General features: G+C 47.0%; 2 protein-coding genes across 3 annotated transcripts in view; one reads left to right on the forward strand and one right to left on the reverse strand.

Annotated features, from left to right (window-relative positions):
* FOXK2 (forkhead box K2) overlaps window positions 1–4808 on the forward strand; it is a 56715-nt gene extending 51907 nt beyond the window's left edge. For both annotated transcript variants that reach the window (XM_058852089.1, XM_058852088.1), the window contains 3 exons: window positions 362–658; window positions 1035–1244; window positions 4578–4808. In XM_058852089.1, the coding sequence (XP_058708072.1) occupies window positions 362–658; window positions 1035–1244; window positions 4578–4774 (704 nt within the window). In that variant the 3' untranslated portion in view covers window positions 4775–4808. The remainder of the gene's footprint in view (window positions 1–361; window positions 659–1034; window positions 1245–4577) is intronic.
* A 3860-nt stretch (window positions 4809–8668) lies between these two features.
* Window positions 8669–23296, reverse strand: WDR45B (WD repeat domain 45B). The gene is made up of 10 exons (XM_058852094.1): window positions 22976–23296; window positions 18433–18507; window positions 16682–16783; window positions 15962–16049; window positions 15341–15435; window positions 13797–13987; window positions 11900–11985; window positions 11083–11184; window positions 10436–10557; window positions 8669–10150 (listed from the first exon to the last, which is right to left on the reverse strand). Exons 1-10 carry the CDS (start codon window positions 23040–23042, stop codon window positions 10044–10046), a joined length of 1035 nt encoding a protein of 344 aa, XP_058708077.1. The 5' UTR covers window positions 23043–23296; the 3' UTR covers window positions 8669–10043.
* Window positions 23297–26608: the final 3312 nt, after the last annotated feature.

A 26608-nucleotide genomic window follows, 5' to 3' on the forward strand; every position in this document is an offset into this window, starting at 1 on the left:
ACAGAGGGCAGACGTGGTCCTGAGCATTCCTCAGGATTCCCAGTGCAGCACACAGAGAGCATTCCCAGTTCAGGCATGCTGCACACAGTACCCATCTGTGCAAAGGGCTTTACTTCAATAAGTGCTAACCACTTGTCTGGGAGCAGAGCTGGGGTGCCCAAATGGTGTGTGGGTCTTGCTGAGCCCTTCCCTTGAGCCTGGAGCTGGGAATAACCACTTGCCCTAACCTTTATTGTCCAGCATTACCTTTTGCCTCATTCAGGCGTTAGTGAAGGAGCTTGTTAATTCTCTGAAGTTTTAATGTGAAGTTTAAAAGAAATAATGAAAATTGGCAGTCTAATTTTGACCTCTTTCTTGGTAGGATCACCTCTCTCTAGCCAGCCAGTTTTAATTACTGTACAACGGCAGCTACCACAAGCTATCAAACCCGTCACCTACACTGTTGCAACTCCTGTGACAACATCGACCTCCCAGCAGCCTGTAGTTCAGACAGTTCATGTTGTGCACCAGATCCCAGCTGTGTCAGTCACCAACGTGACTGGATTAGCACCAGCAAACACTTACACTGTCGCGGGACAGGCGGTCGTCACACAAGCTGCTATGGTCACCCAGCCCAAGGTAGAACCTCAAGAGAATGGAGACCACAAGGAAGTCAAAGGTGAGGACTGTGGGATTGTTTTGGTGCTTCTTTATACAGAGGGATCAGTATTTGAAACTTAGAATTGTAGAATCATACAGGAGTTTGGTGTGGAAGGACCTAAAAGCCCTTCTCGTTCCACCCCCTGCCGTGGGCAGAGATGCCTTCCTCTATCCCAGGTTGCTCCAAGCCTCATTCAGGGAGGGGCAGGGATGGGGCATCAATACTTGCAGGGCACTGCTTGAAGTGTTTGGCTAAAACTGAAGATTTGGAATGGTGATTTCTCAGCTATGTTGGAGCGAGTAATAAAACAACACACTGGGGGCTGATTGAGTGAACCCGGGGGCTTCCTGAGCACTTTGGTAATTTGAACCATATTTTCTCTGCTGTTTTCCAGTGAAAGTGGAGCCTCTCCCTGCTATTAGCCATGCTGCAATAGGAGCTGCTGGCCGCATCATCCAGACGTCGCAGCCCACCCCCTTACAGACAGTTACCATAGTGCAGCAGGCGCCGCTGGGCCAGCACCAGCTGCCCATCAAAGCTGTCACACAGAACGGAACGCACATCGTGCCCCTGAGCGCCGCTGTGGCGGGGCAGGGCAGTGCAGGTATGTCCTCTCTTCTCCTCTCTTCTCCTCCTCTCTTCTCCTCCTCTCTTCTCCTCCTCTCTTCTCCTCCTCTCTTCTCCTCCTCTCTTCTCCTCCTCTCTTCTCCTCCTCTCTTCTCCTCCTCTCTTCTCCTCCTCTCTTCTCCTCCTCTCTTCTCCTCCTCTCTTCTCCTCCTCTCTTCTCCTCCTCTCTTCTCCTCCTCTCTTCTCCTCCTCTCTTCTCCTCCTCTCTTCTCCTCCTCTCTTCTCCTCCTCTCTTCTCCTCCTCTCTTCTCCTCCTCTCTTCTCCTCCTCTCTTCTCCTCCTCCTCTCTTCTCCTCCTCCTCTCTTCTCCTCCTCTCTTCTCCTCCTCCTCTCTTCTCCTCCTCCTCTCTTCTCCTCCTCTCTCCCCTCTCTCCCCTCTCTCCCCTCTCTCCCCTCTCTCCTCCTCTCTCCTCCTCTCTCCTCCTCTCTCCTCCTCTCTCCCCCTCTCTCCCCCTCTCTCCCCCTCTCTCCCCCTCTCTCCCCTCTCTCCCCTCTCTCCCCTCTCCATTGGCAAGAAACAGAGTTTCTCTTCACTTCTCTTTGCCTGAACATCTCTCTATTCTCTTTGTGGTTGTTACAGGGATGTACTTAGTGGTGACAACCCATCCTCTCTCCTCCTTAACCTGGCATACAAACAAGTTTTAAAAGAAGTTCCTGTAGGTTGGAGCTGTTAAAATGGTTCCTTCTCCCAGGTGGTTTGTTGGAAGCCACCATCAGGAAAACCAGAAGTTGCTTGTGGGTTGGCTCTTTGAACTGTTACTTTTTATGATGATTTTATTGAACCTGTACTGAAAAGACCAAAATTCTGTAAGGTTTTGAGGTGGTTCTTGTCTGAATCCATCATTCCCCTCTGGGCCACGGCAGGCTGAGCAGGCAGCAGCTCTTTGTCCTCATTGCACACATTCCCTCTTGCCCCAGCACGGGCAGGTTTGCTCTGCTGCCAGGTCCTCACAGCTTGTTCTAACACTTTTGCTTTATGTATTATCTGATGCTGAAGGAGAGGTTTTTTGTCATATGTTTACAGAAATACTTTTAGGGCTGTCTTATATCAATTTATTACCTGCATTTCTGCTCAGAAGTCTTTCTAATGGAGTGAATTATCTGCTTCATTTCCTTTTTACTCCTTTGCCATCACTGACATTTATAGGTTGTGTTCTGGCTGCTGCCACTTCACTTCCAGCTTAAGAGCAGCAAAAGCATCACAGACTTGAGGTGCACTTTCTGTGTCAGAAGGGATGTGTGAATAGAGCTGAGAGCCGTGTGAAATATACTGAAAAGCTATTTTTAAAAGTAAGGAATAATTCTTTTTTTCTTTTTCCTGGATTCTGAAAACTCAGCTGATTTGAACATTCCCTGGCACAGAGCTGAGGGCTGCAGGGTGTGCAGGGCATGTGGCTGCACACAGAAGTAGAACTGTGATGCTTCCCACTGTTGTCTGTGTGTGTGATGGGTGTGGAGTGAGGTGTGCTCCAGGTCCTGGTCTCTTGTTACAGTAACTCCTAAACCAGCAAGGAATTGGGTAATTCTCAGGCAGAGCATCTAAAGGGGGAGCTGGGCCCACAGAAACACAGATTTGTTTATGCTTGTCCGTGTGTCTGTCCAACACACACGGCTGTGTTCACACACACATTCATTTGTTTGTCTGTGGTAAAGGAAGGTTTGTGTCATCTGAGAAGAAAGAAATGCAGAGCAAATCTGTTCCATTTTCCATGTGTAGTAAAGCAGGTGCTCCCTGCTCTCAGCAGAACAGCTTGGCAGCATTGCTTGGTCCCTGTGAGTCAGCTGGGAGCTCTGGGGTCCATAAGAAAATTTCATAATTCAATATTCTCTATCTCAGCTTTCAGTGTAGATTTCAAACATCATCGTTCTTCTGTGTGTTTCCTACTCCCACACAGCAGCCAGAGGGTCTCACCACCAGACCCTGGAGTGAAAAATGACAGAATCACAGAAAGGTTTTGGTCGGGAGGGACATGAAAGTTCATCTCATTCCATCCCCCTGCCATGGCAGGGACACCTTCCACTGGAAGGATGCAACAGAAAAGTGCAGTGATTGTCTTAATGTGTGTTTGAAGGTGAGGGGTGAACTTCTTGTTTTTATTTAAGCAACACAAAATTTTCAGGAAGGCCTTTTATTCACAAGTTCCATCTCCATGGCTCCTATTCAGAAGTGGTACAAAGGAACATCTTTTCTAATGGCAGCTGAATGACTGCTGAGATCCCAGAACAAATGCCTTTACAGCTTGGTTCATGCAGAGGTGATACACTCTAGGACAGCTTACTAATAACAAACTACAGGTTTAGCAAGTAATAATTTAATTTCTTATGAACTTGATGCTTCATCTCCACTAGCAGGGAATGCCATGGTGATGTCAGTGAAGTGCTGAGGGAAGGGAGCAGGAAAGAAAGCAGGTGGTTTGATAATGTTTAGATAAAGTTTCATGAGGTGCAATGGGCAAGGAAATCTGGAATTGGCATTTTGCATTCTTTGCAAAGACATTTGAATAGTGGATTTGATCAGGGTCGGTGTTGAGGAAGGGGCTGCTCATGGGCATAGAGAGGAACCTCGGGGGTCTCAAGGTTTGTACTCACCCATGAGCGGTGACTTGTGCTGCCTCATCCGTGGAAGGAGAAAAGATTAAAATCTTGTATGGGATGTTTGAACTGTACCTCTCCTGCTGTGACTTACTTGTGCATTTGTGTTTTGTCACCTGGGTCATTGCTGACCACTGGGACTTGTTCCAGCCCTGCCTTCTCCTTAGCTTTGGCAAATACCTCGTTACCCATTGCAGGGGAATTGCTGCTCCTGTCATTGTGCCTCTCCTGGCTCTGCGATTCCCAAGCCTTCCCTGCAGTAACCTACAGCCCCAGCTGGGTCTGGCATGGTCCTGCTCTCCTTCCAGGCCACGTCACCCATCTGCAGGGATCAGAGACCTGGCCAGAACCTACCAAAGGGGGTTGTGGATTGTGGATCCACTTCTGTTCTGTCACAAGTTACAGTGTGGATTTGCTAAATCTTCAGTCGTCGAATCCTTCCCCATCTTCAGCTTCTCAGTGGCTAAATGGAGCTGATTCCCTGTTCTCCTATCTGGGTCCAAATCTGTTTGAATGTTGAGTGATTTGAGAAAATGTCCTTAATCTGCACAGCAGGTTTGTGCAGATAAAACAATCGCGCCAGAATCTCACCTGGGCCTGCCAATACCTCACGTGGTACCAATAAAGGAATTGATCACTCGGTGACGGAGCAGTTTTGCTCCCTGTATCTGGTTTGACAAGGATCAGGGTGCTGAAGTTTGTATTCTCTTTTTTGCAGCTGCTGCAAGTCCTTTGCATATGTTAGCAACCCACGCGTCCGCATCGGCATCGCTTCCCACCAAGCGCCAGAACGGAGACCAGTCGGAACAGCAGGAACTCAAACGTATCAAAACAGAGGATGGAGAGAGCATAGTCATAGCTGTGAACGTGGACACCCCACCCGTGGCAGTGAGTGACAAAGGCAGCCAGAACTAGAAACTTTAGGGGAGTTTTCTTTTTTTTTCTTTTTTTTTTTAAAAAAAAAAAACAAAAAACACAAAAAACCAACAAAAACAAACTCCGTGGTGCCAAAAGGAGACACTTAAATCTAACACCTAAAATGTTGGAACATGTTCTCACGCAGTGGGGAAAGGGGCCCTGTGATCAGACTTCAACTTTCAGCACTGAAACAAAACCCAACACAGGTGGCCTTAAAACTTGGTAATTTAAAGTCAAACTGCAGAACCATGTTGTTGTAGAGGCTGTGCCCCCCGCCCCTCCTGCCCCACGGACTGTGTGTGCTGGGAGGGCTGCAGCTTTAACAGGATCTGTCAGATTATTCCCAGGACTGAGGATCTCAGTGTAACGGCAGCATGATAGCGCTTAGTGTGACTGGTTGCAAAGGATTGTATATTCCTAAAGGGAACAGAGGCAGGAGCCATTCCGACACCGTGGCAGCTAAGCCTTTCCGAACCACCCACCCATGCAGTTGTTGATAGATATGCAGTATTTTGTTGTTCACATGTGGAATTAGAAATTTTTGAGGTGTATTTTCATTTCTTTGCAAAACAATGGGGTCTTTGACATTTCAAATCACTCCATTTCTACTCCGGAAACTTTGGAATCACACAACTACTTTTCATGTGAAATTTTGTTTGGTAAAAAACTGAATGTAGGGTTTTTTTAACCAACGGAATGATTTACTTTTGTCTGTCCTGTTCAAGTTCAGATAAAGCTACTTTATTACATCTGCAAATTTTCATATTTTAGCAGTTGCCTGATAAATTTAATCAAATTTTATTACCATGTGTAGTGATCAAACGCTTCTTTGGGCTTGCATGTAACTGATTAGAAACTCTGATGTAAATGAGCCGTTAACTGACGTAAAGAACTGCTATGGATTTGACCAGAGCTGCACTTACCTGTTTCTCTCTCTGCTACCTTTTGCTGTTTGTTACTTTGTGTTGACTTTGACTGTCCCTGGCATATTTTTCCAGTCTAAAGTAAAACAAGAGTCTCGCTTAATATTGTGTATGTTTAAGATAACAGACTGTTCTTCATTTAGAAAGATAAAATTCTTTATCACGAGTCCTTTTAAAAAGAGTAAAATTATCTTGTCAGAGGTATATTCGATATTTTTAAGCTTAAGCACCCTTCAGTAGAAATTAATCTGCCCCGTTTCTCTGTAACACTTTGATGTCAGACACTGACCTCGGGGTCTCCATGACCAGTAGCTGTTGTGGTTTTCTAACAGTGGCTACCAGATTATGGTAATAATTTTTTTTTTTTTTTTTTTTTTTTTAAGTGTGTGTTCTGCAGTTGAACATTTTAAAATGTATCGGTAATTTCTCACTTTAATGTGGTAATAGATTCCACTTTACATTTCAAAATTCAATTGAAACAAGGCTGCTGTTCAGTCTTCAACTCACACAACGTCTTAGTTCCTCCTGCAGCCAGGTGAGTGGGAGCCAGAGTTGGTTCCATCGGAATCTGGTTTTTGTCCTGTTCTGTAATAAAGATGCATTATTTATACTTCCTTTCCTGCTACGAAAGGAAAAACTGTATTTTCACGATGGACTGAACAGTTTGGAGTGGTTATTTTAGGCAGCTTTTGGAAACTATTTACCTAAAGACCAAATATGAGAAATCTGTACAAGTTTTGTGTTCATCTACACAATGGAACTGTTACAATGTCTCTGCAGATAATACATTAAAAAACTATGAAAAAAAACTGTACACAAGCTGGATTTATAACAGGCATTTAAAAAAAAAAAGCTTAACCTGAAAAGAAGCATTTCTGTACAATTGCAACGTTTTCTTTAGAGGTTTTAAAAATAAAAAAAAAAGTAAAGTTTTAACATACTTTTTTTAAGAAAAAAAAAATCCAGTACTAGTAATTTAATTTGGTGTTGAATGAATTGACTAGAATGTGGTTTATTTTCAGAAGTGAGAATCTGTTCACAACTAGGGCTAGGTGAATAATAGTGTATAAGATTTTTTTAAATAAAATTAAATTTTATTCAGCAAATTAACTAAGTTGAAATTACTCAACAAGTGTGTTTGGAATATTGATGTATATTTGGGATTAATGCAGCTTCTGGGGCTGGACCCTGCCAGTGCTTTGCAGTGTTTGGGGCACAGGAGGGCTCAGGAATGTGTCTGCCTTAGCTGGATCATTATTTCTGTAAGGTTTAGGAGATGTCATGGTCATGAATGTGGGTTTGGTGTCTGATCCCCTTTTCCTGCATTGGTTACAGTCTCTGTTTCTCAGCAGCTGGGGAAATGCTTTCAAGGACCAGGAAAACTCCTGGAAGCTGGGTCAGGTTTTCATGGCAACACTTTGAAGAGTTGGGGAGAAACCCAATTCCACAAGGCTTGGATGAAACTGCTGGGAAGGGCTGTGGTGTTTGGAGCTGAATGGGCAAAGCCTGTTCCTTGAACAGAAAATGTGGTCTGAATGCTCTGAACAAACACAATCCTTGGGGAAGAAGAAGAAAATAGCTTACCATGGAAGCAGTGAAGTGGTGTAATTGTCACTGCCCCAGAGCAGGCAGGGCAGTGTGACCCAGCCCCAGCCCCATGGCATTCTGTGTCCAGCACGGCCCTTCTGCCCTGAGTCTGGAAGAGCTGCTCGTGTCTCACATCTCCAGCTGCACTGATTAATCTTGTATTTTCTCCTTCATCGTGACTACCTAAAGGTTCTGAAAGCAATCCTCGTATTCCACAGTTTCTGCTGGCAGGTACCTGGAATTACTGTAGAATTTAGTGCACTGACTCATTAGTTTTCCTGTCAGGATTCTGAACTGTGACACAGGTACTGTGGAGAGAGATGGCAAAATGGGGAGAGGAGGCGTTGAGTTACTTCTTAATACAAAAGAAAGTGCTAATCCCTGTACCTAAAGAGCAGATGCTGGTGGGAATACGTTGTGCTCCAGGAACAGTCGTGTTTCACACTTGCTGTGTGAGCTCTCTGCTCTCCTGCTGGCTGGGGGTGACCCCGTGGCCGTGTGCTACCACCAGTCCATCAGTGCCAGGTCCAGGGCCCACACTCCTCAAAGCATCATTCCTTTTCCCAAAAAGTGACTGACTGAGCACATTCCATTTGATTGTAGAGCTGTGCAAACGCTGCCTAAGTTCATCCATGGGAGGCAGTGCTGCAGTGAGCCACAGTGAAGCACTGGCAGAGCAAGCTGGAGGCAGCTGGGAAGATTCAGTCCTGTGCTGGATTTGATCACTGGGAACAGCTGTACCTAATCACATCCATTTGCAGGTAGCACAAGAACTCTGAGGTGTATAGGACATTTCCAGGCTCAGTACAGCACTACTGCCTGCACAGCTGTGGTACTGTCATTCCTGCTGCCACCTTGGAGCAGAGGTTTAGTAGAAGAGTTTTAAATCTTCCCCAGAAACGTGTTTGTGGTCTCTTGTCAGCTCTAGGATACCGGACAGGAGGGCAGGGGGCTGGAACAGCAGCAGCTGAGGCTCAGCAGAGCTGTTGGAGCAGGTGCAGGGGCTGGATGGGGAATTCAGCAGTCCCTGGTACTGGGATCAGGACCTCCCACTGCACAGAGAGAGGGATTCCCATCACCCTTGGGGAGGAGATGACAGTTCCAGTCCTGCTGGTCCAGCTCTCCCAGGCTGAGGAGCCTCAGCCCAGCAGAGGGGGAATGGTGAGGTAAGTGCTGAACAAGAACTGGTTTTCCCTGGGAAGTTGGACCTGTTTTGGGACAGACAACAAGGTGCATGTCCCAGGCAGTGGCTCACGTGCTCCTGTCCCCTCTTGACGCAGCGGGTTCAGCTCCTGTCCTTCACCAGCCACCACTATTGACTCACATGTTTATTCCCCCAGCCTGGAGCAATGGAAACCATGGCTGTGACCATCAGTGAATACAGCAAAGTTAGTCACTTTTATTTAAAAGAAATAACATATTACAAATAAGTGTGCAAAACAATTCCTGTGGTTAAATACGCATAAAAGCAACATGCAACCTTGACATCAACATGGTAAGTTAGTCCTTAGTAGGTTACATGACACTAAAAGGGACTTGTCAACGTTAGAGAGTTTGCAGCTGAAGTCACAGAGTGTCAGGGCTGAAGCATCTGTGAAATTAGCTTTCAGTAGAGCAAGACCTCCCTGCCCCAGTGTTTAGTGCCACAGATGCCGAACTTGGGGCTATCTCAGGTTCTGGGTTAGGAGCTTGTGCCTTAGGTCAGCAGTAATAGGATAACAATTTTTGGGGAAGAGTGTACAAGTCAGTGGGTTCAGTCTAACCTACCTGTCCCTGGGCCAGCAGCAATAGTATGCGACAGCTCAAAGGAAAAAAAAAAAAAGACAAGTTTGCAAGTTTAAAGCCATTGCAGACATGGAACTTCCTGCCACCTTGTTCAGTTCTTGTGCTGGACATGGACATGGCCTCTCCAGCCTCCCAGCTGCAGCAGTTTGGCAGTAGTTTGGCAGCAGTTTCACAGCTGTCACACCAGTACCGGCTGTTGGATTACAGAAGGAATCAGCTCTACAACTACAGGAGCCCTGGGTGCTTGTGCTCACACAGGAGAGAGCAGTTGGGTCAGCACTTGCCCAAAGGTGCCTCCAGCTGCTTCACAGAGTTTGGCACCTTGGACAAGTGATGCTGATCCCTCACCTGAGGCAGCACTGGCAGGGCCACACCACCACCACCGCCCAGCCCTGGGCACCAGTTCAGAGGACAAGCAGGACTTGATCTACAGCTGTCCCTTGCTCCATACTTGCCACCTTCTCTGTTCCCTCAGCTGTGCCAGGGGAAGGGGGAGGCAGGACTCCTGCTGGAGAAAGCATGATCTGAAGTGTTCCCCTGCTCTCAGCCATGCAGTGGAAGTAAAGCAATGCCTAAAATCTTCTGGTTTCACATCCCTTTTCCTAAGGCCAGCCGAAGGTGTGGACAGCCCCCGCAGAGCTCTACCTGTGGCAGGCACTCTTGTTGGAGCTACAGTCATGTCACAGTTTAGACTAAAGAGAAACCCAATAGGCACAAGCTTGTTGAAAGCCACATCTTAAAAACTTGAGTTGGTGACAGTAACCCAAAGAGATTTTAATGATGAATACTTGCAGAAATGAGAACAAACATATGTAGTCCACTACTTCAGAGCTGCTTGTGATCATGTTGAGCCAGGCTTCTCCATGAGCTCTCCTGAACTTCTGGATCAGTACTGGACACTCAGATCCTGTCCCTCAAAGGCGTGGGGTGGTTGAGGCGGTGCTTTGAGCCGTGCACTCCCCTCCCCTCAGTCAAAGCTTGTCGTCCGTCATTTCTAGGAACTGAGCGTACACATCCCTTGAGCATTCCCCTTTTTGGTTGAATAAGAACTTGTAGTAGCTGCCATCTGCACATATTGCTGCAACACAAACAAGCAGGGTCAGCGGGGCTGTGCCAGAGGTGCCTTCCTTTTCTCCAGCTCCAGGGTGAGCTGCTCTTCAGACACACAGAGGTGCTCTGGAGGGACCCCTGGGCTGCCAGCCCTGTGCTGTGCCAGCCTCCCTCCCTGGGCAGTGCGAGCAGCCAGAGCTCTTGGATGACAGGGACACTCAGCCCTGTCTCAGCAGAGCATTCCCTTCCTCCAAGCCAGCACAGTTCAAGCCTGGTTCTCCAGCCAGAACCTGGAGCCATCTCCATCACTCACCTATGACAGCATTTGGCTCTGTTCCAAAGGCACAAATGCACGGAGAGCCTGAGGGAACCTGGAATTTGGAAAAACTCCATTTGGAACTGAAGTATTTGGGGAGAAAGGTGGCAGAGGCCAAACTGAAAGAAAAAAACAAAAAAAGGCATTTAACAGGTTGGTATGGTGTTAACTAGGGTGGGTTCAGAGCTGCTGGAGTGATTGAACAAGGTGCAGGGTTCACGTGTTCATTTTTTACTGGCTTTTTATTATCTCATCTGATACTTTAAGTAAGTATCAGATAACCTGAGTAATTCCCATTCTCAGGAATGGAGACACTACAACTACCTTGCTGACTTTAAGTGGCTGCAAAAACTAACAGAAGGATTGATTTTTAGTAGAGGAAAGTGTCCACAATGTATATTCATCCTAAGGTCCATTAAAACCTACACTGACCCTCTACTGAAACACGACAGCCCCACAAAGGACAGCAGGAACTTGGCAATTTCCAGAGAGTCTGAAATCTGCAGCTTCACGCCAGCCCAGCAGATAAACTTTTCCACCTTCAGCAGTGTAGAGATTTTGCTACTAAGTGACATGGCCAGAATTTTAAATGCAATTCAAAGCTCAAGGACCCCTCCAGAGCTTCAGAACAGCTTCATCCCTACCTTGACTGCTTATTTCTTTTTGGGTCTTCTGCAGCAAAAATGTGGACTGTGCCGTGGTCACTGGAGACGCAGATGAGGGAAGCATCCTGGTTGAAGTTAATACTGCAGAGAACACAGACAGCTGCAGGATTTCTCCTGGGACAGACCCACAGGCCTGGCACAGACAGTTCTGCTGCTGCAGTTGTGCCAGCCCAGCAGGCAGGGTGGTAACAGCTGCTCAGGAGCCAGGGCTGCTTTGGGATGAACAGGCAGCACTCAGAACAGGGCCTGCAGTGGCCTGTTCAGGGACAGGTGTCCTGACAGGGACACCACTGCCGTGGGTCACTCTGACCCTGCTGGAAGGAAATGCAGAGCTCTGCTCTGAGGAGTGGGCAGAATGTGTAATTGCTACCCCACAGTGGGGCACAGGAACAGGAGTGTTCTTGGGGAGCGGGCAGAGGGTTTCCCTGCTCCTGGGACAGTCACACCCCTGCCCTGGGTGCTCCTCTGCACAGCAGGATGTGGGGATAAAGCTCCCCTTGCCCCCAGGCTCGCCCCAGCCCCCCTGAGCAGTGTTCAAGTGCATCAGGGCACTCCCTGGGTGTCAGTGGGAAGTTCCCACGTGGGCTGAGCAGTCAGGGCCTGGCAACAGCCACAGCTCTGTCCCTGGTCCTGTAGCCTGTGCCAGGCTTCACAGAGCTCCCAGCTCCTGCCTTCCCCCCCCAGCAGCGAGCCCAGAGGGAGATGCAGAGGCCCAGGGCAGCTGGAGTACCACAGCCATCCTGTGCTGGCTGAGGGGCTCAGCACAGCCAGGCCCACAGGCAGCAGCTGAACGTACCAGTATATATTGGCTGCTTGCGATCCTCGACGCAGCTCCTGGATTAAATGCCCTGATGAAGTATCAAATATTCTTATGAGGGTCCCCTTGGAAAGGAATCAAGCATTGTGTTAGGAAAGGCAGAAGATTGTCTTTACATCTGTGAATGCATCCTAAAATTTTGTTTCACCAGTGTGCCCCTGCACACACTGCTGGGGTTTTTTTGGTAGATTTACAAACCTCTCTTAATTTTGAGGAAGAACACTGGTTTCCCCACACAGCATCACCACGATCTTATATGCCTTGGGGTACAATCTTGTCACTCAGTGACTCAGGAAGTCTCTTTTAGTCCAGTTCTAAGGCATGGCTGCAGCCCTGGCCCTGATTTGCAGACACTGGCTGATGCAGAGTGTGCCCAGGATCTGTGAGTCACTTCTGCCATGCTCCCCTCACTACTATTGCACTTTTCATTGCTACTGTGCAAGACTTTCCAGTAAGTATAATCAAGCTGTGGCTGGTCTTGTCTTAAAATTGGCTCAGTCAACATAACCTAGAAGAATCAGTTACCACACACTCATGATCTGTATTGATGCAAATCTGAGCACTGCCCAGCCAGGTGATAGAACACTGCACTGGGAAACTGTCCTTCAGCTGGAGTAAACCCAGCCTGGCAGCAGAGCTGCAGAATGAGCCAGTTCTCAAAGTGATCAGCAAACCAGTGGTGCTTTCCTCTGATGAAGACTGGGTGTACACTGGGCTGTGCATCACCACCTGCAGCTCCTGTTACAACCTGGTGAACAGAGGCAGCTCTCCAGTCACACACCAGGAAGTAACAACCCAGCAGAGAAAGACTTGGTAAATTCAGTTTAGTTTTGATTTAAGAGACAGGCTTGAGTTGTTTGCTGACTGTGCTCAGACTCCTAGTTCAGTTGCAAAATAAAAGCTGCTTGAACTTCTTCTCTATGCAAAACAAGGAATGTTTAATACAAATGCAGCAGATAATGGCTCTATTTAGCAATGCAGTTGGCAGCTTTTAGAACTCTGCTTAGAAGACATGCAGTCAATTAAGCTTAAGAGAGACTCAGGATACATTTTCTTTTTTTAAACTGTCTGAGTGACAGGCTGGGCAGTAGAAACTAGGTGAAACAGAGACTCTGGATTCATTTGGCTCGTCCTTAAAAAACTTCAGCTGAGTGGTAGAAGGCAGCAAAAGCTGTGCTTGCCTCAGGGAGATGGGTCCATCTGCCTGACACTCCCTGGGGAGACGAATGCCCTGGCAGCTCTCTGTGGTCCCCAGGGAGAAGGCAGCTCTGTCACATTTGCCTCTCTCTGCCTCAGCCCAGCACAAGGGATCTGCACTGCACCCTAACGTCATGTTCTTGTCATGATTTTGTCTCTTCAGCCCCGTGTAACACGTGGCCACACGCTCCCTTTCTGTGTGAGGGGGGCACCTGTCCTGCTCTCTACCAGGGGCTAAGCCAGAGCAGAACAGAGCCTACCAGTACAACTGAATTATTTGCAAGTATTTCTTTAGCCAGTGGATTTGGAGTGAATTTAAGCAGAAAATAATAAAGGTGAAAGAATACAAATAAGGTTCCCCCCCCCCCCCCAATGTTTTTTTTAAATTAACGGTATCTGTTGAAGAACACATCAAAGACATGAACTACTTGGGCCAAGTTGTGTTCAAGTGTCACTGAAGAATCACTGCTACAGCCAGCTAAAACAAATACTACCTCAGGCACAGCCCTTGGCTGTCGGCTGTTTGGGCATCCCAGAGGAGCAGGGAAGATAAAGAAACACTGAGAGCACACAGTTCAGTGGCAGATTTTCCCTGTTTCCTCCAAAGGATGTGACTTGCTATTTTATCTCACTACACTAGAACACGCAGTAAGTCAGAGGCAGGGGACGTCATTCTTACTTTTTCTGATGCTGTTGCAATTCTTGTTCCCTGCAGGTTTAAAGCAATACAGCTCAAGACTCCTTCATGAGCTGGGATGTCCACAGGAGGCTTCTCCGTGTTAGCCAGGTCCACAATCTGCACGTGCCCAGTGTGTGTTCCAGGAAATGCAAGAAGAGAATTATTACTATTTGGACAAAGGACACAGAGACCTGAAAGACAAAAAAAAAAAAAAAATAAAAAAAAGGAATAATTGGATCATTTCCATAACCTAATTAAATTTTCAAATATAAGTTTCTAAAATATTGATAATTTCAGAATAAGGAAACAGTCACAGAGTAAATCACAATCTCATTTTAATGGCTAGTGCCATTACATTAATTGCTAGTCCCAAAACATCATCTGTCCCTGACTGCAGAGCGCAGTTAAGCAGAGAAGTAGCATAATTTTAACTTGCTCTCATCACTTTATTTCAATGCAATCCAGCTGTGGTTATCCAAAATCTGGAGGGTTTTGCAGATCAGCCCAGTCAGTCCATAACATCAAAGCCATTTTAAGTAGAAGTTAAAACGTCTCCTTAGCAGCTCAGATAGGGTAAGAGTTTATCAGAGATATCTGAGCTTCTGCTCCATCAGTGAAACTATTATTAATTTGTGTTTGAACTTGGTTCTTACAGCACTGGCACTTTTTTCTTTATAGTGTTTTGTGGCCCATTAAGGTAAATCACACCAATCCCAGGTGTTCTGCTGATGCCAAGTGAATTCCTGAAACCTCAGCACAAGAGAAAACCTCCTCCTCCTGCATCCCCTGCCTGTCAGTCAGTCAGGCTGCTGGAGCTGTATCCAGGCTGGGATTCCATGACAGCAATTACATGTTTGCTCCAGGCAGGCATGAAAACCCTCAGAGATTGGGATGCCAATCCTGTATAATCTGGTGTAGAAAACACCCTCCTGACACAGAAGCTGATCCTCTCCCCCAATCAAGCACTGCCTGCACGCCTTGTTCCACGTGCAGCTCTGTCAGGAAGTGTCTCCACCCTTCCTGACACCTCTCCAAGCCACTGCCAGCCCTGCAGAGTCCTTCCCCAGCTCCTTCTGCTCCTCATGCCATCACTGAATGAGCCTGAGCCCCTCCCCTTAGTTCAACAGCAGCCACAGCTAGTTAAAAAGAATAGTATCAGTTTGCTCATTGAGCTCTTTTTAACAGGAGAGAAGAGTTTGCTCAACACCTCCAGCTCTATTAGGAAAGAGAAATTATGCACTTTACTGTAGTTTGTGTTTATAATTAACCTTCCAGTAAAAACACAGGTTCTTTACAGAAGAAAGTGTACAGCTCTTATAGAAATCACTTCTATAACATGAGCACAGGAAACAGCTTTTCTGGGCCAAGTATTTATAAATTCTAATAACCATTCTGCAAACACAGAAACATCTCTAAAGGACATGACTGCAGTGCAGTAAATGTTTAATGACTTCTAAAGAACTGACAGGGGCAGCTGAAGATAAATGGCATGTCAAGAACACACTAAACTTGCTTCCATTCCCCAGCCCACATGTACAACTAACCTTTAGGGTTGTAGCAGGTTTCAAAGACGTGCAGCTGGTGGGGATTGTGTGTGAATGTGAAAACTTTAATCATGGAGTCCAAGACAACCACAATTCTGAAACAGACCAGAAGTTCCTGTGACTCGGGGAGGGTAAAACAGGGACACAAACATTCACTCAGACCCGCAAAGGCTTTCAGCTGATTTAACAGCCACTTTTTCCTGCCCTCCCTAGCAAGAGACTCCCAGCCTTGCAGCAGCCTCACAATAATAAACCTGCTAAGCACTTTTATCCAGCCCCTCCACCCACGCATACAGACTCCAGCTGTTCACCGCTGCTCTTGCTCCAGGAATCTGCTGGAATTTTCTTCACACTCCTCCATACCTAGAAAACCAGCAGGAGCCACAGGAGATTATTTCCCTACATTAGGGGAAATAAAGACCAGGAAGTCTTGCAGGCTTTTCACCAAGGTTTCACATAGCAGTAAACTTAAACTGTAGCCTGTTTACACCTAATACTCTGGCTCCAAAGCCTGTTTCACCTGCAATTGCTGGTGTTACAACTGGATCTTTTAACAAGCAGCTGGAAATGAGGAGGAGCACAAAGCCAAGCTGGGTGTCTGGACCCCTCTGCTGTACCTACCTGTCTCTTCGAAGCTTCACTGCTTTGACTTCTGTGGAAAACTCTATCTCAATGACAGTCTTCTTCTTCAGGTCATCCCAGATCATGACTAGAACAGTGTAGAGATTGCATGAGACCATCAAGGCATATTCAAAGACATTCATCATATTCCACAGCACCCTTATAACAACTTACAGCTCCCCAGCAGACTCATCAAAAGGTTCATCCAATTGTTAAGCAGCTCAGACAGGCATCCTGCTAACCAGAAGGCACTGAGCCACTAGGTATCAACTACATATCAACCCCCTAATTCACACTATAACTTGTGCAGGCAGGAGCTGGTCAACTCCAACCAGAAAAACTGACAAAAAACTGAAGATATGCTTCTCTAAAGAAAAGCAGTTTTTTTGTTTGCTCCAAGGGTTATGAAAGAACTAATGCAGCAGTTGAATAAAGTAGTACATTTTCCTACAAAGCTTGCCAGGCAGGGAGCTTCCTGCTCCTTGCAGAGTTCATCATGAGAAGGTCAGCAGGCTTGGAGAGCAGTCCCTGCAGGTAGCAGCCTGTTAGCACTGCACCAGCAGTGCTGCAACTCACTGCACCACAGTGACTTAAACCTGCTGCAGCATCCCCTTCACCCGACCTTCAGGACATCAGTCATGGCCCTGGGAGTGGGAGTTCTCTGGGCAGTGTCACACAGGGGCAAGGCAAACCTTTGCAGGGCTCACCCCTCAAGCTCACCTTTGTTGGGTGGGTACTTCGGTTTTTTTCCTCCACCTACAAGTGCTAAATAGTTGCAACGAAACAACATTTCGACGTGGCCGACACCACCTTCTAGAAACTCTGCAAGACAAATATTTTATTTAAAAGTGTCAGAACCAGTTAAATTACCATCTAATTTTCACCACTGCTATAAAAAAGCTCGTGCTATCCAGCACATTTCTCAGGCACCTGAGAAGAAGAACATCTTCCTATCCTGGCTGCCCTTAGAAACCAGTGGATTCCTTGAAAGTTCTTCATACAGGAGCAGTAAAGCCCTGGATTTCATACAAGCCCTTGTGGTTTCTTCAACAGTACTTCTGAGTGCTGTGTTTCCTTCCTGGACAGTTGTTCTTGAACACTGCTCCTTTCTGCACCAGATCCTCCTCCTGACTCCATTAAAGCAATTAAAGCAGGACAGCACATTCTGCTATGAAGAGGTGTAAATGTGTTCTGAATCTGTGTTAGAGCACTGAATCACTGCTTGGATGGGAATTTCTTGGAACTCTTGGATGTAAGACAGACAAGCTGGGGTTGCAACAAGATTTGGTTTCATACTGGGTTACAGAGAAAATCAAATGGACAAGCTCCAGCTGGGAGTGTCTTGGGCAGGTTTAAACCTACACAAACAATGAATAGGATCTCTGTGTACTTATGCAGGCAGTTCAGTGATCGCTCTCAGAATCCACAGGGAAGAGACAATCTGACTCATAAACTTTTCACCACAGGAGTCCTGGAAGACAGTCCTGCCATCCAGAGCTACTGGCAGGGAGAGTTTTGACAAGGAACTCCAAAGGACTTCAGGGTGAATCCTGACTCTGTGAGCACACTGTCACAAGTGACAGTCCCAAGGCATGCTGCTTATGGAAGAATTTACTGTTAAGAGCAGAAAACAGTTTGTCAGCTTTGGCCATGTGAACAGTGACTAAAATCCTTACAGCAGTAGCAAGTGAAAGTGTGCCTGATATAGCAGGAATTGCTAGTTTAAGTACATTTTTTCTCTTATTAAAATCCTTTTCTCACCACAGGCTGAAAGTGCTGGGAAACCTGTGTAGCAGTTCACTTCCTATATTTAGGGTTAGAATGACATGGCTCAGTTTCAGTTTCCCATATTTTGACTCAGTTTTCTTTGCTCTCTGGTAAAAAGCACCACTATTAACACAGCTCATCTACTGACTTCTGTTAAGATGCAGGAGTAGCTTTACCACATTAAGATCCTCCCAATTTTTAAAGCATACATATAAGGTAAGATTTAGAGCATTAGAGTTCTGAGCTCTCAGTGCTCTTGCAGACAATACCCTTGAGTATGAGAAATGTTACACTGAGATCTCTGGGAAAAAGCCTGGAGCCTCACTGCCACACTGGATCATCCAGATCAGCACACAAGAACAGAACTTCTGATGGCTGCAGGGCGCAACTCCTGCTTGTAAATACCCAGGAAACGCCTCTCCTACTCAGGCTACAAACATTAGCAACAGCAAACACAACTCTGCCAGCAGCTGAGACAAATTCCTCATCAGCCAATTGTGCAAACTGACAGCATGGAGACTTTTGACCAGGCAATGGCATGAGAGAGAGTTCCTGTGGGATCAGTGAGAGCTTCCTTTCCTGAGGCTTTATTCAAAGCCTTCCAGGGTTGGAAAAGTGAAAGCTGAGCAAGACTCAGCCAGGAAAAAATGAGATGGCTGACCTTCCAACACAGAGCAGCATGGTGTAGTAAGTAAGTGTTTTACCTTGTTTCTCTTTTTCTTTGAGTGGATCTGCATTATAAACTCGGAATCCATTTTCCATTCCACATGCAAAGCATCCTGTGGTAAAAAGCACATATATATACACACATATAGTAATTACCAGATACACTCAAGAAGGAAGCAAGAGCCAGAGGGTTAGGAAAGCATTACTCAACGACTGCATGGTTACAGTCAAGCTGAGGAGCATTCACAGGCTCTGTTAGTGATGGCAAGAGAAAATCTTCCAGAGAAGTTGTCCTCTACACTGGCCTCATGGAAATGTCTTGGCATTGGTTTTAGGCAGGTAAGAAAACAACAGAAGGAAAGGAAACCAATTCCCAACCCACCTGGATCCTATGCCATGCACTACAGTGCAGGAAAACTGCATTTTAATGTTTATGGTCCAACCAGTTATGAAGTGAGCTCCTTTCTTCACAGATCCAAATTCACCTCATGATTACAACCCTGCTGTGGATGTTTCTGGAGCACAGTGCTCATCAAACAGCTTTTCCACCTGTGCTAACGAGAGCTGACTGCTGTACAATGGCAATAATTATATGTCAGCGGTTGAAGTCTAACCCAGGACATAAGCAGAAGCCAGATTAAAACTCTGGAAAATAATTGTAGTTACTTTTTCATACAAAAGTATGCATGAGTTTCTTTAGTGGAATCCATTAAACTGCCAGTCCCTTGTCCTGCTCCTTGCCCTGCTAACAGGTGAACACATGCACTGGTACAAAGAAATGCCACTCTGAAGTCAGAGCAATGACAAGTCCCCAAGAAGCTGCTGTCACTGGCAGCACCTGATGGCAGTTGGTTGCTCACAATTTGTGTGTGCTGTACCAAAAATCCAGTGAAAGATTTCTTAGGTACTAGAATGTAAGTTCCAGTTACTGTGGTTCTATTATTATGTACTGCAATGATTTGAACCCCTCAAATAAACGCTCAGGAGCTCTGTCTAAACATAACTCTTCCCCAAACCTGATACTCCAACAGTCACACAGTGTGTGGGGGAAGAAAACGAAACACGAAAACCTACACCCTTAACCCAAAAGCCTCCCAGGTACAACTTCACCCTGAGATACTGCAATAAATTAAGTGCACAAAGTTCTTGTTTACATACATAAACACACAAAGTGGCTAATGTGAATTTTAAAGCAGGATCAGCAACCATATTGCAACAGGCTTTGATACGAAGCCTGTTCGCTTTCTCTCCTCCTCTCTCAGCGTTGGCTGGCTCTGGCAGGGTCCGTAAGCGTGAGCTGCTGTGACCTCCCAGCACTGGGACAGCATTGCTGGGACAGCCAGGGAGCAAACTACAATGGAAACCTTCCCCTCCACATAAAGCACTGCTGGACAGGGTGAGAACTGATCTGTTCCTCACAGCTGAGCCATATAATTATTTTACAGCAACAGTTTTCTAATCCTATATTGTATTTCCAGGAAAGTCAAAGAGAAGCGATGCTGAAGCTGTTGTGTAGTAAAAAAGTGCTGTCAGGTTTGAGCTGTGCTGATCCCAGCAGCTCCTAACAACCCAAATGGAGCATTCCTGATGCAATCAAACACACACTTTACACTTCCTGCAGTGCCACTACAGCTTTTTCCAGGACCAATCTCATGAGTAAGACGTGGGCTGCTTTAATGTCTTGGGAATATCCACATTTTTAACTGAAGACAACACACCAGAACGTGGGGATGTGAGTAATGGTGAAATTCCTCATGTGGTCGATCACTACCTACAGAGATATGAAGCTCTCAGGCACAGCAGCCCCTGAGTCAAACAAGGGAAAAATACCTACAGGAAGATTCCTGTTCCTCCTTCAATTTCAGGTTACAGGAGCAGCTTTGAAGCTTGGTGACTCCCATCTGATTTCTGTTACCAGTGGAATTACAGATTTGATGGCTACAGCTTGTAAGCCCCTCCATTTGAGAGTTGGAAGGGGCTGACAGAGGAAGGAACACTTCCTTAGGTTCACTTCCTTCCACAAGAATTGCAACTCTCTTTTCAAGGGAAAGATGACCTGAAAAGCCACTGACAAAAGATACTTTTTAAAAAAAATAAAAATTATTACACAGTTATTGCCCTGACCCACAGTTATGCTTGTTCCTACAGTAAAAGTGGTTTTTTTTTCCACCGGTGCCAGTGAGGACAGAGTGAGTTTTGTTCCTCCAAATTTACAGAAAAAGGGTTAAATTAATGACCAGCCTAGAAGATGCCACAGGCTGAAGGGGACACAATGGCACAGAGAAACCTGCAGGCTCTAAGGCCTGTGGTCCTGCAGTGGCAGTAGTGCAGTCCAGGGAAGTGACGATGTCCAGTGCAGTTTCCTTGGCACCATAAATGCTGGGTAAAGCCAAGAGCACAGGACCCTATCAACATTGTGGGGTCCTACAAACCATTCCAGCCCACTGGAGAGGAGTAAATATGTAAGTCAAGTGTTTCCACACCAAAACAAACCCACACTTCAGTTTTCAAACCACCTTTAGGCTGTAACAGTGACAAAAGAGAAACTTGTCAGCAATTTACAGGTATGGCCATTTCACTATGATGTTTTGTCTCTTCATTTCTGAAAAGCACTTTAGTGTCCTTCCCAAAGCATTAGGAAAGGATCTGAAATCAGGAGCTCACAGCCTCAAAATTAAGAAGGTAGAATATTCTGATTTCAAACAACTGACAACTTCCATTTCTTTGTGTTACATTGTTTCTTTGTGTTTTAATTTAAAGCCTAGAAGTAGCAAAAGCACCTGATATAAAACCAGCACCACTCAAGTCAGAGCGAGGGAGTCCCATGGCAGAACAACCACAGCTGCTTTATCACTTGCCAGTCAAGAAGATTCAGCCCCAGAGAGAGTTCCATGATTCCTCCTGTTCTCCCATCCTTGTGGGATCGACCAATCTTAAATTACTAAGAAATTAGGTTATTGTAACAGTACATGCAGACACCCACACTTGTGAGCTTCAGCACTCCAGTGACTCACGTTCTATTCCCAGCAGAAGGAAGAAGGAAGCAGGGAGCTTTCCCTCCTCTCTGCTCTCCTTCGGGTGGCCAACGTCACCTGCCCTTCAGCACTTTACAAGAGCCCTAAACTCGTAAAAGGTCACTGTGTTACCTGCAGTGCAGCGTCATCATTCCTAACAGGAACAGCTCCGGGAGCTGCCAAACAGAAGCCAATTGTGTTTTGATTTCATGTTTTTTGTCACTCAACTGCCTGGCCAGGTGAGGTCAGATGGGACGTGAATACTGCCAGATTCCCAAGACAAATTCCTTAAGGTGCTTTGGGTGTGATATTATTCAGATAAGGGGTTTATCTTGCACTTATTGCTATAGAACTTAAGCCTTTGCAACAAATAAGTTTTACACTAAAATGATGATCTAAAGGCATTTTTCACTAAAAGTGAAACTTTTCTTCTTACACAGCTCTACAAGCCAAATCTCTGAGTCAATATCACTCAATATCACTGCTCCATTACAGACCCTGCAGATCTGAAATTAAGCTCATCCTCAGAATTTTTTTTTCCATTTCTGTTGCAGAAGCAAGATGAAAATAAGTACAGAGCTGCAGAGAAACAAACTATTCTATTATTTTTAAATCTATGAGATAGCAGGAAGAGAGCTGCCAAGATGCTCACACCTCATTACCTGCTTCATGTGCTATTACCAAGATGTCATCAAAGGCATTTGACTAAAATCAACAGAATAACTCGTGTTTACACACAATTTCAACAGCGTCAGCAACAGGTACATGAGCTGCTGTCTACAACAACAGAGGCTGCAAGAGTGCCTTAAGCAAGAATATTATTTGTTAAGGCAAAAGGATGTTACAAAATGATGAGTTTCTACTCCTTATTCCAGAAAAATGACACTTACTCATGAGACTGGTGCTATTTTTGTCTTGCCAAAGCAGGATGAGGCATATGCACCCCATTTCTGGAGCAGGCCTTCCCCTTAACAAAGGGAAAAGAAAAGCCAAGGATGCACAAGGGGCTGTTGTATCAGTGCTTGACTGCTAGTGTGATTAGTAGTGTGAACCACAGTTTTTAAAATACAAACCAGGTAAAAAGAAAGGAAAAAAAGCAGTTACACCACTCATTTTGAATGTGGAGTACTTACGCTGAGAAAGGGGGCAGTTCCCAGAAAAGCCCCTGAAGCACAGGTTTTGAGGAGGCTTTGAGGAGCCTGACGGAGCCACACGGGGTGAGCAGCCAAGTGCAGCAAGCCCCAGCAAGCCTGGCCCTGCTCCTTCTCCTCTCCCCAACCCACCCACCCATTCAACTCTCCAAAGCGCTGGGCGCACACACAGCCACACCAGTGTTAAAACAACGGGAGAACCACTAAATCCTCCCGCTGCCAGCGGCCTTCCCGGCTCCTTCCAGCAGCTGCAGCCGCCACTCCTCGGGCATCCCCCAAGGCAGCAGCAGCAGCCTGGGGACGCAAGCGGGTCCCGCAGTGATGGGTCGGGAGCCGCGGCAGCCCCAGGCCCGGCCCCGGCTCTGCACCGCCGCCCCTCCGCGGCACCACCCGGCTCCCCGGGCCCGCAGCCTCACCGTGGTCCTGGTTGAAGCCGGCGTAGAGCAGCCCGTTGCCGTGCGGGTTGGCCGGGAGCAGGTTCATGGCTCCGGTTCGGCCCCTTCGCCCCCGCCCCTCACACCATGGCGGCGCCCGCCCGGGAGCCCGAACCGAGCCGGAGCGAGCCGAACCGCCCGAGTCGGGCCAGGTGCAGCGAGCCCGCCGGAGCCGAGCCGAGCCGGAGCGAGCCCGGCCGGGCCAAGCTGAGCCGAACCCTCCCGAGCCGGGCTGAGCGGAACCGAGTCCGACCGAGTCCCGCCGGGCCGAGGCGGACAGGCCGGCGGCTGCTTCCGGCCCTGCCAGCCACCGCTGCCGAGCGCAGAGCCCATCCAGCCGCTGGCGGGAGGAGCGCCGAGTAGTCGAGCGCCGCGGGAATGGCGGCGAGAGCGCCGGGGGTGGACCGGGAGTGACCGGGACGAACCGGGACTGACCGCCGGGCCGGAGGGGAGGATGGGTGGCTCGAGCCCCTCTCAGCTTCAAAGAACTATTTGGTAAAAGCTTTCACATCAAACTAATAAAAACACAGGAGTTGCGGGTGGAACACTCTAAAACAGGATTTCCCTGACTTGACAAAACCCCAAACCAAACCAACCCCCAAAGCCAGCCACCAACACCACAGATACGTCTTGAAAATGTGGAAGTTCTCGGGACCCAAGGCCCTGAGCACCCTAACTGGACTTATAAAGTAATTTTACTTCAAGCAGGATGATGGAGCCGACAGCCTGGTGAGGCCCCTTCCAACCCGGATTATTCCATGACTGTGTGATGAGCTGGAGCCCGGACTGTGTGTGCTCACACCAGCAGCATCATTCCCCATCCCCTCTGTGCGTTCACCTCCTTTCCCGTGCTCGCTGTGTGCCTTCCGCTGATGTCGCATTTCGGATTTGTGACCGGCTCTGTTGGGAGGTGACCTCAGCTTTTCAGTGCACAACAGCTGAGTTCAGCCCCGGAGCTCTGCACAGACCAGCTGCTATAGTGTTCTTTGGGTACTCATAGATATAGAGAGAATAGTCACATTACATCCTTCTGAGGTTTGTTTCCTCAGGCAGACAAGGGACTGGGTAATGTGAAATAACAAGCCCTTCTTTGCTTTTTTAAAAAGCTTCTCCCTTTGTTTTTTTTTTTAAAAAAAGCTTCTCCTGCCCAGCGAGAGCCCCAGGCTTTACTTAATCCTTGTGGGATTGCTGCAGGTGTTCCCAGGAGCGAGGAGTGCTGCTCCAGCCTCTCCTTACCTTTCGTTTCTTGTGGCTGCCAGGAGGAACAGACCTCTGGCCTTGGGGACGGACACACATCCTCAGAAATGCTCCCTGCAGCCAGGCATTCCTCCTGCAAGAAAGGAACCGGTGGTGATTGAGGAGACTAAGGGTATAATTTGGGAGACATAAGCCAACGTAGCCGTGTTGTATGGGACAGAACTGCTCATCCTGCACCCGGACGCTGCAGAACACTGCTGAAATCTGGGTGTCTCTGGTGGAGTTTAACCTCTCGGAGCTGCCGGCAGTCGTGTCCGTGTCCGTGTCCGGCCGCAGTGGAGGTGCAGTTTCAACACCCCGACAGCTCCATCCCGCCGGCGTTTCCCGGAGCTCTCCCAGCACACGCGGCCCCGCTGGCAGAGCCTGCTCATCACCCAGGGACAAAAAACACGGGAATTCCATTCCTCACACGGGGGTTTGCCGGTTGGGCTTTCCCTGTGAGAACACTTGTTTTGACGGCACTTTTCTTTAAGCTGATAGCTCCAGGTCCTGGCACCAGTCTGGCATTTTACTGGCTGGAATTTTCACACAGAGGATGTCAGTGCTGATCCAGGAGGAGCATCACAGACTCTTGGTGGTATCTCACAGCAGTGGAGACACTGATAGGAAACTGGCATGAAGCTGCACCAAAGGATTGTTATTACTGAGGAGTCACACAATCACTTCACACATGAAAAACGGCTTGAGTTATTCTTCCACATTTCAGGTAACAATTTTGCAGATAGATAGATATTGTATCAGAAGCCTTAAAGGCTGAGTTCACATTCCTGGTATCTAATTCAGGTATATTGTTCTTCAAATTCTTCTAAAGGAAGATAAAGCCAACCCTCCCCAATTAAAGAAACCATTTCTAAAGAATCTGAAGAAAGGATTTTCCAGAAACATTCAATTTATTTATTTTTGCAATATTGTTCTTCAAGCTGTGTTTCTTTTACCACAGTGTCAGTGGCATTTTTTTCCTAGAACTTTCTCATAGAGTAGTATGAAATTTAATTTGTACTTACAGAAAAGTATTTAACCTACAAATTAATTTACCAAAGTATTAAAAAAAAACATACAAAATCATTTATCAAATTAATTACATACACCAATGAGACAAGACCTTGTTTTGCATAGCCAAAATAATTATAGGTCCATTTTTAGCTTAGTGAAGTTTGTCCTTAAAAGTTACTGAGGGAACTTCACAAGGAATCCAAATGCACAATTGTAGCACTACAGAAATTGTCGCACTATTGGTAGAATTTAACAATGATAAATACACTTTTAAGCATATTTAATACATTTTATTGTATTGAACACATTTTAATAGTGCTCGGTTGTGTTTAATATATATTCATTGTGTTTAATGCATTTTAAGTACCTCTGCCTGAATATGCAGACCCATGACTCATTTTTTTATGATTAATCACTTGCAAAAAAGACAAAATTTTATTTTACTTTTAAGTCATTGTCCAGATTTCATGGAATTAAGAATGAAATCTAATGGTATTTACCCCCTGTATAAAACCTCAAAAAATAGTGAAATCAATCGTGTTGTGCACATCAGAAACTAAAACGTAGTATGAAAATCCAGCAGCAGAATGTTATGTCCTGTCTGTGGCATTGGATGTGTCATTCATCCCAAAGCACCATTTCTGTGGTGAGCAAGCTCTAAAATAAGACTTCACGCTGTCATTTTTGTCAGTGTGGTACGTACATGGAGTGTGTGCTGCCATTGAACAAGAATCCATGTGTTCGGGTCTGGAGGGCCACAGGAGCTTGTGTGGAGCGGGGAACAGTGTCAGACTCCTTTCATACTGGGAAAAGTCCCTCATAACACCGGGAACAGCCCCCCTTCGCATCGGGAACAGCATCGCCTCACACAGGGAACACCTGTTCTCATAACAGCGGGAACAGTCCCCAATAATACCGGGAATTCCCCTCCCCTCCACCGGGAGCAGCCTTCCATCCCGGCGGGAACAGCATCCCCTCACAGCGGGAACACCTGTTCCCATAACAGCGGGAACTGTCCCCTATCACTGCAGGAACTGTCCCCTATCACTGCAGGACCAGCTCCCCCTCACATTGGGAACAGCCTCCCATCACTGCAGGAACAAGACCCCCTCACACCGGGAGCAGCTATCCCTCACATTGGGAGCAGCTATCCCTCACACCGGGAGCAGCCTCCCCTCACACCGGGAGCAGTCTCCCCTCGCACCGGGAGCAGTCTCCCCTCGCACCGGGAGCAGTCTCCCCTCGCACCGGGAGCAGTCTCCCCTCGCACCGGGAGCAGTCTCCCCTCGCACCGGGAGCAGTCTCCCCTCGCACCGGGAGCACCCTCCCCTCACACCGGGAGCACCCTCCCCTCACATCGGGACC

Source organism: Poecile atricapillus, chromosome 17, assembly GCF_030490865.1.
Source record: "Poecile atricapillus isolate bPoeAtr1 chromosome 17, bPoeAtr1.hap1, whole genome shotgun sequence".
In the NCBI taxonomy this organism is placed as follows: Eukaryota; Metazoa; Chordata; class Aves; order Passeriformes; family Paridae; genus Poecile; species Poecile atricapillus.